General features: G+C 46.9%; 1 protein-coding gene across 5 annotated transcripts in view; it reads right to left on the reverse strand.

The window, feature by feature from the left end:
• The window catches only part of LOC126523500 (WD repeat and coiled-coil-containing protein-like), a 78483-nt gene that overhangs the window by 47886 nt on the left and 16105 nt on the right, over positions 1-14492 (reverse strand). For all 5 annotated transcript variants that reach the window (XM_050172110.3, XM_050172107.3, XM_050172109.3 and 2 more), the window contains exon 4: positions 9829-9952. In XM_050172110.3, the coding sequence (XP_050028067.2) occupies positions 9829-9952 (124 nt within the window). The remainder of the gene's footprint in view (positions 1-9828; positions 9953-14492) is intronic.

Here is a 14492-nt window from a genome sequence, read left to right on the forward strand (position 1 = left end):
TGTGCATTTAAATCTCCTAGAACCAAATAGGGTTGGGGTAATTGATCTATTAATGTATGGAATTCATGTTTATGGAGCTGATAATGCGGGGGTATGTACAGAGAGCAGATGGTAATAAGTTTGTTTAGAAGTACGACTCGAACGGCCACTGCCTTTAGGGGCGTTTGTAGTTGTATGTGTTGACACGCTATACCTTTGTCGAGTATAATGGCTACACCGCCAGATGACGTGATGGCATCATCACGATCTTTACGAAAAAGAACATAATGACGAAGAAAGTTAGTGTGTCTAGATTTAAGATGGGTTTCCCGTACACACAGCACTTTTGGAGTGAGTTCGCAGAGAAGTTCTTGAACATCATCAAGGTTTCTAAGAAGACCTCTGACATTCCATTGAATAATTTGTGTATCCATATTTAAAGAAAATTGGTGCTGTGTGTACGGAAACGGAAGTGATGCCTTAGATTACAGAGCTCTTTCGAGGCCCTGTAATCGGGGTTTTGCCCTTTCTGAAGCGTTCGAGGGAGCCTCGCCGCTCCTTAGGCGTTTGGTGCACCTTGAAGACAGGTGTAGTGTCCATTGCCCCTAGTGAGGCTCCGGACACGTGCTCTTGCGATCGAGAAGTTACCAGAGAGAGTCCCGCCTTGGAGGTCAAGACCCCTGCGCCCACCAGCCCGGAGGTCGATGGGGCTCCCTGAGGGATTCGGCTGCGCCGGCTGTTGCCAGCGCTGGAAGGGGTCGGGGAGGTTGGGGCAGCCTCAGCTGCGCCCACCTTCGGGGTCAATGGTTCCTTCTGCTTGGTTGGCGGAGCAGCGCTAGCTGCAACCACCATGGCAGCAGGTGGCGTAACTGCCGACTCACTGCCTGTGGTTCGGACAGCCGCCGGAGGCCGTTGTGACGCTGCCCCCTGACGCGCGACTTCGGCAAAGGTTTTCTTTGGCAGGTATGCTACCCGCCTGCATGCCTCTTTGAATGCTATATTATCTTTTACTTTGATCGTTACAATTTCCTTTTCTTTTTTTCCAGGATGGGCACGACCGCGAGTACGCGGCGTGATCCCCGTCACAGTTTACACAGTGGAGAGCATTCTCACAAGCTTCAGTGGCGTGTTAATGGGCACTGCATTTCGCACAAGTTTGGCGGCCTTGGCAGCTCTGCGAACTGTGGCCGAATCGCTGGCATTCGAAACATCGGAGTGGATTGGGCACGTATGGCCTAACACGGAGCTTGATGTACCCGGCCTCTATTGACTCGGGCAGGACACTTGAACCAACGGTGATTATTAGGTGCTTGGTTTGGATCTCTTTACCATCTCGCCTCATCTTAATTCTTCTGACATTGATAACATTTTGCTCACTGAAGCCCTCCAGGAGTTCCACTTCAGTAAGCTCAAGCAAATCATCATCCGACACAACACCACGGGTGGTGTTCATTGTACGGTGCGGGGTTACTGTTATGTGGGTCTCCCCAAATGACACTAGTTTCGGTATTTTCTCATATTGTTTCAGATCGCGGAGCTCCAGGAGGAGGTCACCACTTGCCATCCTCGACACCTTGTAACCTGGACCAAAAACATCAGTCAAGGACTTTGAGAGAAGGAATGGTGAAATGGTTCGCACTGCTTTGTTTGGCTTTTCAGAATGAATAATGTGGAGCGGGGAAAATTCTGGATTTGGTGTCCGAAAAACTTGAAGACATCTTCGGTGCGCCCTCGTTTCTGAGGGCGATCAACAAGGGAGGGGAAAGAAGTTTCCATGAAAAAATGTATACATTCGGTAACAGCGCTCACCGCCCACCACGGAGCCCAATGAGGGGACGTGGCAGAGCTTGCATACAAGTCTGCACGACGCCAGTCGTACGCTGTCACTATAACCGAATATGGTGCACCCAAGGTTGGATAGCCACACAGGGGTTAACCCTTGCTGCCAGGAGAAAGGAAGTAAATAGAAGAGAGAAGGAGACAGGAAAGGTCAAAAAGTGAGAGATAAAGACGAAGATTCGAGGAGGGAGAGACAGGAAAAGGCGACTGCCGATGCCCTCCAGGTGAGTCAATCTGGAGGTGCCGTCTATGTGAAGCCAAGGCCGAAGAGGTCTGTTGCCTCTGCCGGGGGGCCTTAAAGGTCCAAACACCTAGCATCGGCTCGACCCCCAGGAGCCCCCTTTCCCTGGACACGGCTAAGCCGTGCGTGGCTACACGCGGGAGGGTCCAAACCTCATGTGCTCGGGTATGTGGTGTCGCAACACATCAAACGCCTGTTGACGCAGACGCCCCTGGTGCTGCAATGTGAGGCCCCCCCCCCGGACGATATTTCTGTCTACGCCACTGTGCACAATGTCACGCACCACATTGTGACTAAAGGACCACCAGTATACACCCGACCTTGCCACTTAGCACCATACCGTCTGAAAATTGCAAAGCAAGAATTCGAACACATGCTCGAGTTGGGCTTCGTTCGTCCTTCCACTAACCCTTGGTCATCTGCTTTACATATGGTGGCCAAGAAGACGGGTGATTGGTGACCGTGTGGCGATTACTGCGCCTTAAACAAAGTGACGATTCCCGATAGGTACCCTATACCTCACATCCACGATTTCACCGCATTGATTCATGGGTTCTGCATATTTAGCATGGTGAATCTAGTAGAAGTCGACCATCAGATTCCTGTCGAGCCTTCCGACATTCCTAAAACCACAATCATTACCCCTCTTGGCATGTTTGAATACGTGCGCATGCCATTTGGCTTCCGAAATGATGCTCAAACATTTCAGCAGTTCATCGATCAAGTACTTCGTGGCCAGACTTGTTGCTTCATCTATTTAGATGACATTTTTGTATTCAGTCGCTCTGCTGTGGAACATGAATATGACCTACGTAAGGTGTTTGAACACCTCCGTCAATATGGCCTGGTTGTTAAGATTTTGAAAAGTGAGTTTAGCGTTGCTTCTCTCGATTTCCTGGGCCATAGAGTAGACGAGCATGGCATCCAACCAATCACATCCCGGGTCCAAGCCACTAAAGATTTCCCATGTCCGTCTTCCACAAAGCAATTACGGGCGTTTCTGGGCCTCATCAATTACTATCGCCATTTCATTCTTCGTTGTGCTTCAATTTCGCAGCCTCTGCACATTCTATTCTCTGGAACACTATGAGCTAGCATGCCAATATTGCCGCCAGCATTGCGAGAAGAAAAAGACGACCAACATATCCCAACTGCGTAGCTGCCACATCGCGAGCATCAAGCAAAGCACCGCATGGCAACGCTCGGCCGGTGCTGACAGGCCGGGGGCTCGTGCACGAGAATCAGACGATTGGCACGTGACAGGAGGCGACAAAGAGGAGAACGACGCTTGAAGGGCGAAGCTCGAGGGACGTTTTTTGTTGTTGTTGAGTGTTCAGTCGATTTTTGTTGACGGGCACAGGTTCGCCCAGCATAAATTAGTTTTCGTAGAAACGGCTGTTGTAACTGTTGGTTACATATCTGGTGGAGGTGCGGGGTATGATTCCAAGCCCCACACATGCCAGGAAAGGTAGCCCGGATCCCTGAAATTTCGAGCCAACGGAATTAATGCCTGTCGACCAACGCACGAGTCGCTGCATACGAGGTGAGGCCCCCGAGTTTGGTCCTCTTGCCGATTCACCAAGGGCAGCGGCGGCAGCCAGCCGAGGTACCAGTGCGATGGCTACTCAAGTAACCCCTTCTCACATCGTCGTTGACTCACCCCGGATGCCAGAATCCTTTCACGGAGACACACACCGAGGACTGGCTCGAAAACTTCGAGCGTGTCGCCAGGTGCAACGGTTGGGATGAGACAAAGAAACTCCGGCATGTGTACTTCGCGCTGGCGGAATCTGCACGCACGTGGTTTCAAAACCACGATCGTCGTGGAACGACTTCCGAGGGGAGCTGCTAGCTACGTACCCGAGCACGGACCGCAGAGAGAGGGCAGAAGCCGCTCTCCAGGCGAGGAACCAGCGGAACAACGAAAGTGTGACCATGTACATTGAAGACATGACCCACCTCTGGGCTGAGGACCCAAACATGGCTGAGGACAAGAAATTGTGGCACCTAATGCGCAGTGTGAAACAGGAACTCTTTGCTGGCCTGGTTCGTAATCTGCCCCGCACTGTAGCCGAATTTCGATCAGAGGCGACGACGATGGAGAAGATGCTGCAGCAGCGTGCGAGGCAGTACAACAGAGATGTATGCGTCGCATCATTTGACGTTGGGTCAGGAGCCCTCCCCAACAACATGGACATCCTACGGGAAATGGTGAGGTCCGTCGTAAGGGAAGAGCTGCAGAAACTGCAGATGCCCCAAAGCCCTCCTACGGTGTCCTCACTTGCTGATGTCATACACGAAGAAGTCCGGCAAGTAATTTGTGAGCCAGAGCCTCAGGTACGGCCCCACGCACAGCCAGAGCGTCAGCCGCGGATATCGTACGCCCAAGCTTTACGTCAGGACCTAGGACGCGCCGACTTTGGACGAACGGCCACAATACCCCAGGTACTTCCTCGCAATGTGCAGCCCATGCCAGAAGGAAGCCCACGTAAAAGCGATGTATGGCGCACTGCAGACCGACGTCCCCTCTACTACCACTGTGGAGAGGCTGGTCAGCTATACCGGGAATGCCAGTATCGCCGAGTAGTATCGCCGGAGTAGTGAATGCGCCTTGCCCTCGAAACGGTGAGCGCCCTTATGAGATTGAGGCATTTTTATCTACGCGCCAAACTGTTCAGAACCCCCAGCAACATGAACCTCGATCAGCAGCACCTATGCGTTATAGGTCGCCCAGTCCGCGTCCCTCTTCCATTTCACCGAGGTGTCGCTCCCAAAGTCCGCGACAGGAAAACTAGAGCCAGCGACCAGTGGAGGCAAGGCCGCTGACGCCCGGAACACCGAAGGCCCTCCATCGCCAATCCGACGGCAGTGACGAAACGACGGACAAGTGCAGTGATGACGCCGTTACTTCCGAGTTGCGCGTCATCATCGACGACTTCGAAGTGACTGCGTTGATAGACACTGGTGCGGACTATTCAGTTATTAGCAGCGTACTTGCCAGAAAATTGAAAAAGGTATTGACCCATTGGACCGGATCTCCAATACGTACAGCGGGGGGACACTTAGTCGAGCTCGTAGGAATGTGCACAGCAAGAATCGGAATTAGAGGCTTTACATACGTCAGCAGCTTTATTGTTCTCCCTGAGTGTTCCCGTGATCTGATACTGGGCATGGACTTTTTGCAAATGAATGGCGCAATTATCGACTTGCAAGAATCATGCGTGTTGTTTTCCACAGAAAATGCTGTTACCATTTCTGATACAGAACAGCTACATATTTCCTCTCTCCGTATTGTGGATGAAGACGTGACGGTGCCGGCACGGTGCAGTATGACTGTCGTTGTAAGGAGCGACGTATTTCGTGACTATGAGGGACTTGCAGACGGAAATATTGGGCTGCTACTAGAAAAGCAAATATGCGTGGTAAGAGGCCTAGTTCACTTGCGTAACGGATATGCGGACGTCTTTTTGACTAACTTTGGCCATGAGGCAGAACAAGTGGTGAAGGGAACAACCATAGCGTCTCTTCATGACTATGCACAATTTGCAGATGTGTCAGCCCTCGATGCAGCATCACCAGCTTCTGCCACCTTAGACAGTGTCCTTACCTCTACCGACATTGACCGAGAGCTGTCATCACTACAAAGAGATGAGATTGTGAACTTGGTCACAGAGTTTGCAGAATGCTTTTCGACTTCATCGAAAGTCCGTCGTACTCCCGTCGCAAAACACCGCATTGTGGTCGAAGAACCTGTAAGACCAGTTCGCCAACACCCGTACCGAGTAGCTCCAAGGAAAAGAGAAGCGCTAAGAAGTCAAGTACAGGAAATGCTCAAGGACGATGTAATACAGCCATCCAATAGTCCATGGGCATCTCTGGTAGTCCTGGTCAAAAAGAAGGATAACACCCTACGATTTTGTGTTGACTACAGGAAACTCAACCTCGTCACGAAGCGGGATGTTCATCCACTCCCCCACATCGACTACACCTTGGACAAACTATGCAATGCTTACTTCTTCTCTTCTCTGGATCTCAAAAGCGAATACTGGCAGATAGAAGTGGATGAGCGAGATCGCGAAAAAACGGCATTTGTGACACCGGACGGTTTATACGAGTTTAAGGTGCTTCCATTTGGTCTGTGTTCTGCGCCAGCCACATTCCAGCGGATGATGGACACTGTTCTCTCCGGACTGAAATGGCAGTCGTGCCTCGTCTACCTTGATGATGTGGTGGTCTTCTCCACTACATTCAAGCAGCATGTGCAGCGACTGAGAGCAGTTCTGGATGCTATTTGCACGGCGGGATTGACCATAAAACCCGAAAAATGCCACCTCGGCTTTCGCGAGCTCCGCTTTCTCGGACACATTGTCAGTGCTGAAGGCGTCCGCCCCGATCCTGAGAAGATCACTGCAGTAGAAATGTTTCCGAAGCCAAGAGACAAAAAAGCTATTAGACGTTTCCTGGGACTGTGTGCCTACTACAGGCGTTTTGTAGCAAATTTTTCTAAAATTGCCGAACCACTCACGCGACTGACAAAAGAAGATGTCCCTTTTGTGTGGGAGAAAGAACAAGACGCCTTCTCTGAGCTACGACGGCGTTTGCAGAGTCCTCCTATACTTGCCCATTTTGATGAAAACGCCGAAACGGACATCCCCACCAACGCGAGTAACGTTGGTCTCGGTGCCATACTTATTCAGTGGCAGAATGGAGAAGAAAAAGTCATTGCATACGCAAGCCGTACCTTATCGAAAGCCGAGACAAATTACTCAGCTACAGAAAAGGAATGCCTGGCGGTTATATGGGCCATCAGTAAGTTCCGGCCATATTTATATGGCAGACCTTTTCGAGCCATCAGCGATCATCACTCATTGTGCTGGCTGGCGAACCTCAAGGACCCTTCTGGAAGGCTCGCTAGATGGAGTTTGCGTCTACAGGAGTATGACATCACGGTCGTTTACAAGTACGGTATCAAGCACAATGATGCTGATTGCTTATCACGCGCACCAATCGAGGCTATGTCACCTGAATACGAGCAAGATTTCCCATTTCTTGGGGCTGTGAATACGACGGAAATGGCTCATCATCAGCATAGTGATCCGGAATTACTCCTGCTCATCGAGTACCTGGAGGGTCGACAAGTGAACGTGCCTCGAGTTTTCGTTCGCGGATTGTGTTCGTATGTCCTCCGGAACAATGTCCTCTACAAACGAAACTTCGAGCACAGTGGTGAGACGTTTCTACTTCTCGTACCATCATCGCTGCGAGCTGAGATCTTAGAAGCTTGCCATGATGACCCTGCAGCTGGCCACTTAGGCGTTAGTAGGACTCTGGCGAGAATCCGTCAGAAATATTACTGGCCGAAGTTGATGGATTCAGTGCAGCACTATGTCAAATCATGCCAAGATTGTCAAAGACGCAAAACACCGCCACTCAAACCAGCAGGTTTTCTGCAACCGATACAGCCACCAACAGCGCCATTTGAACAAATAGGAGTGGATTTACTTGGATCATTTCCCGTTTCAACCTCAGGAAAGCAGTGGATTGTGGTAGCAACCGATTATATGACCCGGTATGCCGAGACCTCTTCTCTTACAAAAGGAACCGCCATTGAAGTGGCTCAGTTTTTTGTCACACACATAGTATTGCGATATGGCGCACCTAAGGTACTCATAACAGACAAAGGAACAGCTTTTATGGCCCGTTTGATGCAGTCTGCTATGAAACTAACACATACTGCTCATAGAAAAACCACAGCGTACCATTCACAAACAAATGGCCTGACTGAACGGCTCAATAGAACACTCGCTGACATGGTTTCAATGTACGTGTACGTCGACCATCGCACATGGGACAGTATTCTACCATATGCCACCTTTGTGTATAATACCGCAGTACAAGAAACGGCACATTTCACGCCATTTGAACTTGTTTACGGTCGGACAGTAACAACGACACTAGACGCGATGTTACCTGTAGACAACAGCACTGAAGACGACCCTGACGTTAGTGAGTACATAGAAAGGGCAGAAGCACGGCAGTTGGCAAGGCACCGTATCATACAACAGCAATACGTCGACGCAAACCGGTACAACCTAGGGCGAAGAGAGGTACAGTACAATCCCGGAGACAAAGTGTGGGTATGGACGCCTATACGTATGCCCAGTCTTTGGGAGAAGTTACTGCGCCGTTACTTTGGCCCCTACACAGTACTTCGCCGGTTAAGTCCCTTAAATTACGTGGTAACTCCTGAAGGCCAAGTCTGCTCCACACGATGCAGGACTCGCCCAGAGGTCGTACACGTAGTATGAATGAAGCCATACTATGAAAGGCATTGATTATCAGATGTTGCACATACGATCAAGCCTAGCACCGGCCATCCTCTGACCACTGTCCTTTTAAAGCAGTTCGCCTCTCTAGGCCTTTCCTAAGCATCGGGACGATGCTTTTTCGGAGGGGGCTAATGCCGCCAGCATTGCGAGAAGAAAAAGACGACCGACATATCCCAACTGCGTAGCCACCACACCGCGAGCGTCAAGCAAAGCACCGCAAGGCAACGCTCGGCCGGTGCTGACAGGCCGGCGGCTCGTGCGCGAGAATCGGACAATTGGCACACAACAGGAGGCGACAAAGAGGAAAACGACGTTCAAAGGGCGAAGCTCGAGCAACGTTTTTTGTTGTTGAGTGTTCAGTTGATTTTTGTTGACGGGCACAGGTTCGCCCAGCATAAATTAGTTTTCGTAGAAACGGCTGTTGTAACTGTTGGTTACAATATCGTGGACTAATGGTGCTGAATCTGCTTTTATCTCTGCCAAGAATGCCGTACTCTACTGGCACACCCGCAACTAGTGGACAGTACTCATAGAGCCCCATGGTAGACGAAGAGACTGGACTAGCGCCATCAGGCATATAGGCTTGACGATGGTAGCCACGACATCAACACAGTCATCTGTTTAATAAATGGCAATCCTTTGTGGGCCGTCTGTTCCTACACTATCAAAAGTGCTATCGATCATGCCACTATCGATAAATTTTGTTACACTATAGATAGTTTCGTGGCAAAATATTGTAATACCATTAAAAGTGCTATCGATATCCTTTTTTACCCTATTAGTAATTTCAAAAAAGTATTGACACCACCGGTAGTTAATTTGCCTATACTTTTACATTGATACTGTAAACAGATTAGTACTGCACATTTTACAGGGTCTAGTGCAACTAAGAGGATACAGAATAAGCAGTCGACACAAGCGAACTTCTGCTGCAAGAGCAAATGATTGATCCAGTTTAATGCCCTGATGCAGCACTGTAGTAAAAGGCTGTAGATTTGTTTCGAACATCTGAGGTTCTTTACCATGGAGTTAAAGCCAATTATGCAAGCATTTTTACACCTGGAATCTTGCGAAAGGGATTAGAGAATGAAAAAAAAAAAATAGTGGTGTCTGAGAAAAAAGGCTAAGTTAGAAAAGCAAATTAAATTGTTTAAAAATGTGCCACCAAATAAAAGAGATGTTTAATATGTAAGAGTAGAAAATAAGAGTTTGCAGAAAGATAATAAATAAAAAAAAAAGTGTGAAGCAAAATTAAGAAAAAGAATAAAAATGGGGAGGCACTGAGAGAAAAAGAATAACAGAAAGGAAAAGACTGACAAGAAGAAGACAGGAGAGCTGCTGTTCTGTCAGTGGCTTCTTTACATGCACGTGGTCAGTGCTGTTACAACGCCTCCCGACAGTTACAAGCGTAGTACCGTGCCCAACAGCTGTGACACTGACCCAGCAAATGGAGTGATGGTCTTGACCTCCTGAAGCTCTGAGCTGTCCTCGTTGACCACGTAGATGCGTGCCGAGTCTTTGAACACCAAGCAGAAGACATCTCGTTCGGGGTGCCAAAGACACCCTGCGTAAAGAGAGGATATTGTGTAGTAGCAGTTACTCCAAAACAAGCGACTATTCTTTACTGGTCAGCAAGTTATTTTTTAGATGACTGAATGAATTTACCGACCCTGGGTAGGGAGGAAGCTGAACTTTTTAGCTTGGCTGGTTTGTGGTTTCTGTCTTACTACATTCACATGCCACCCACTCCCCTTAATAATGGTAGCGTGATGGAGGATAAATGAAATAAAATGACATGCAGAATGCAGGGGTTCTTGCTTCTATGGTCCTTAACTGGTATGCTACATTTTCTTTCACTAGATTCCTACTATGTTCAGGTAGCCTTTAACAAGCACGTACTAAAGGCAGCATAAGCTGTTAAGCAGCACTCCCACCACCTCCTTGGGACCTCCAGCGAAATTCATTGCCACATGCACACAATACATTGACCTCCTCTTTACCTTAAGAGGAAGCTTTAGCTCAGGGCTCAGTTATGCTGCTATTTTACTTAGTTATTAGTCATTATTAGTAATTAGTTATCATTAGTTATAGCTGAGTTACGATTCACAATTTTCAACATTGCTTATTAAAAATTGATGACATAAATAAAAAATTTGGTTCTTGTATTCGCTACAGTTTTTAAGCTTCCTTTTAAATGCAACAAACATAATCAAATTTGGTGCAGTGGTTACTGAGAAAAACGATTTCTCCGTACCCATGTAACTAGATCAGAGCAGCTGAATTAAAGCTTGCTCTTAATAACAAGCCCAATTAGGTGCTGTCATTAGCCTAAAAATGACCTCATGCAAATGCAATATATTACATAAACATTTAAATATCAAGCTAATTAAAATCAGAAATACACATCACACAGTATGAGCCACATTTAGAAGATACAAGTGATGTTCTGAGCTGACTACACTTCAGAAGGGATATGAAAGCCTGTAATTTTTTTTCTTTTTTTCGTGGCAGCTGGTTATCTAATGGGCAATAAATAGTACACTCGCCATATATTTTGCTCAATAAAACAGGCGAACTGTGCAAATAAATGTAACTTGAATACTAATTCAGTGTTCCCTCTGTGTTCAGCCAGTATGTAAACTATATATTCATACACATTCAGATCTGCCAACCTCGAAAAAATATTACAATCAACAGCTAACATTTTTTGAAGAATGCTATGAAGTGCACCATTACTCAATAATTGAATTGAATTCTGGGGTATCACGCACCAAAACCATGACTTGATTATGAGGCACGCCATAGTGGGGGACTCCAGATTAATTTTGACCACAAGGGGATCTTTAATGTGCCCCTAATGCACGGAACACCGGCACTTTTGCATTTCACCCCCGTCAAAATGCGGCCGAGATTTGCAACCACGAGCTCATGCTTAACAGCGCAACACCATCGCCGCTAAGCCACCGTGGCGGGTCATTACTCAATATGCTGACTGTTAAAGATGTTTGGATAAGGATGGTGTGAACAGGCACTGTGCTTCATATAGTTGCATCTAGCATATGATCTGCACCATGGACATAAAAAATATTAGCAAAGCTTATTCATGAAATATTCATGTGATGGCGACCAAAATTCTGGCTCCCAACATACACATGAAACCTCCTTGATTCTATAATGAAGTAAATAAACAAAGACTATGATACATAGAAACCTGCAGTTTGTGGCAGCATGTAAAACAATTCAAAACCTTTTTGTAGTTTTTTTGAACCTATTGCTTTGTTTCAGGTGCTCAATAAATACCATAAATGACAACACTTCAAGAGAGAGCCCATTGCGTGGTGTTGTATGCGGAAATGAAGTCACCCATTGCTGTCCAACAAAATTTTCGATGTGAATTTCTAAGGAAACCACCAGACGGTCACTCAATAAGTCTGGTGGTTTCTATAGAAATCCATGTCAAAAATGCGCGTCAGACCTGTTTTTGCAAGTCTGGTCTGACAGGTGCTTGGCACAGAGACACCTGAATTAGAGGCCTTACCCGCTTCTTAAAATTGGGAAAATGACGGCAATCTTAATTTGAGGGGTTTTGTACGCCGAAACTCCATATCGAGCAATAAGGGCTTTGACCAGCTGAAGTTTTCTTAACATGCATTTGGATCAAAGAAGATGAACATCTTTGCATTTCATCTCTATTAAAATGAGACTATGCAAACAGCAACTGAACATGTGACCTTGTGCCTAGCTGCTTAATGCAACTGATTTCCACCCAGCACGGCAGATCCTTGCGACCATATGTGCATGCATAATCAGTGATGTACTGGTGCCAAACGTATGAGTGGTGCCAAAGGTTACCAGCTAAGATACAGTAGAAGACGTAAGACGACGGCTCTCTAGGCCAAGTGCTTCAGAATAAGACTGCATAATTAAAGCAGAGCAGTGGGAATGAAAAGCTTAGTATTTGTTTGGTTGCACATTATTCGTGTCAGTAGACATCACGAGCTGGGTGATAATCACCAATTACCAACTCAAATAGGTAAGATTTACTAATTACTTTTCTACTTAATTACTTTAAGACACACATTGCGATTGGTTGTTTGGTTAATTTGGGTTCAATAGTACAAAGGCAAGTAAGGCCATGCTGTGCCAGTCACAAGACAAAAGGAACCGCAACGTTAGAGCAGGTGAAACTGCATTACATTATAGCTTATGTAAATAACGAGTTTTCTCTAAAAAGTTGAACAGGTTAAAATTTTTCGATTGGAGAATTGTAGGCGGCCACTACTAAAGGCATGCCCACTTACATACCGAAAGACTGGCACCACTTTCAAGGTACTTATCTTTAAGGTGTGCCACAAGATACTGTCATGTTTTTCATAGTTTTGCTCCACAACGTGCAAGAAAAAGGCTTTCTGGAAAAATAATCACTGGAACATTGTCAATGCATTCAACTATGTTTGCAAACAGGTTTTCAGAACAGGCATTACTTTCAGAAAACCTACAAAGTGAAAATGCCTTGAATACTTCTTGTTTTCTAAGCACCAGTTGCAATGTGTTCCCCACAGTAATTAGTAAAATTCCAGTTGGATAATTTTAACTAATTAATTCAAATGAAGTTATGGGGCTTTATGTGCCAAAACCACAATGTGATTATGAGGCATGCCATAATGGGGGACTCTAAATTAGTTTTGACCACCTGGGGCACGAGCATTTCTTGCATTTTGTCCCCATCAAAATGCGGCCACTGCGGCCGGGATTTTAACTAATTAATGAATTAAGAAGTGATAATCGCACAGCTCCTGGTGTCTGCGGTGGTGCAAGTAATGCACCTTAAAACAGAAATTTTGCTATCTCTAAAGCACAGTTTTAATACTTCTGTTGCACCTTCACCAAAGCACCGGGTAATTGATTTCTCAAGTTTATTCAGGAAGGCAGGTCAGATTTGGCACTCTAAGGCATTGCAGATAGTTCAAAAGAGAGGCTATCAAATACCCTTTAGCCACCAGTCAAGGTACACTACTCTGATTAAGTCTGAACATTATACTATCCAAATTGCAGCCACATAATTTTTTACAGGTGCATGGTGGCACTTTTTTTTCAGTCACGTGACTGCTGTCATTCTAACCAAGAAGCTGATAGTGGCATCTGGACAGCGACTGCTGTAGCGCGACCATGCTACGCACAGTTCTATGAGCTTGAAGGAAACTGCGCTAAAAACGGGACGGTGAGGAGAGGACGCAAGCAGGGCGTTGGTCTCCTCTTGTCACCATCCTTTTTTATGCGTTGCATATTGCAATCACTCAGTTCAGCCCTTGGGCGCGGCTGGGCAGCCACCATTGGGGGTATGAGCCATCATAGTGGCTCATACCCCTACACTAGAGTTTTATGCGTTGCACATTGCAATCACTCAGTTCAGCCCTTGGGCGCGGCCGGGCAGCCACCATTGACCTTTAGCGCAACCACGTGACGTGACGTCACGACAGCCGGAGGAAAAGCTGGGCCCCAACTCGCGCGCAATATGCAACGCATTCTTGGCTTAACCAAGCTAAGCCTGGCCATTTTTAGCGCTCTTTCGCTGTTTCCTTGAAGTTCAGTAGTGTACCAACCACCCCAATACAACATGCTACTGCAGTTTCATGACCTTTTCTATGATGCATCGAAACAGCTGGCCTGAATGCAACATTCTAACGTGTGCTCAGTCACACCAGTGCTGTGTGTAACCTGAAGTTATCCATGCAGTGCACCTTAATATGTTCTACGCATGCTAGCAAACTGTGGAAGTTTCATTCTGATATCTCGCTCGGTTTCTTATTTTTATTTTTCACACTTGATTTTTGTTTTGCCTTTCGCGTTGTTTGCAGCATTGGGATGATGTTTTCTCAGTGGGACATCGTCGTGTGTGCATTGCTTTATATTTTGCTGGTGACCAATTTTTCACCGGATCATCACTGTTTTCAAGGCATCACTCAGCACAAGCCGTGCGTACTGTGTTTAAACGTTCTTGTATGCCGTCGCCAGTTCTATTGGGAAAGACTTATCTTATCACATTCCTGCTTCATGTGGCTAGTGTTACACATTCCCAAATGTGCTCAAGCGATAGCGATTGC

Source organism: Dermacentor andersoni, chromosome 6, assembly GCF_023375885.2.
Source record: "Dermacentor andersoni chromosome 6, qqDerAnde1_hic_scaffold, whole genome shotgun sequence".
In the NCBI taxonomy this organism is placed as follows: Eukaryota; Metazoa; Arthropoda; class Arachnida; order Ixodida; family Ixodidae; genus Dermacentor; species Dermacentor andersoni.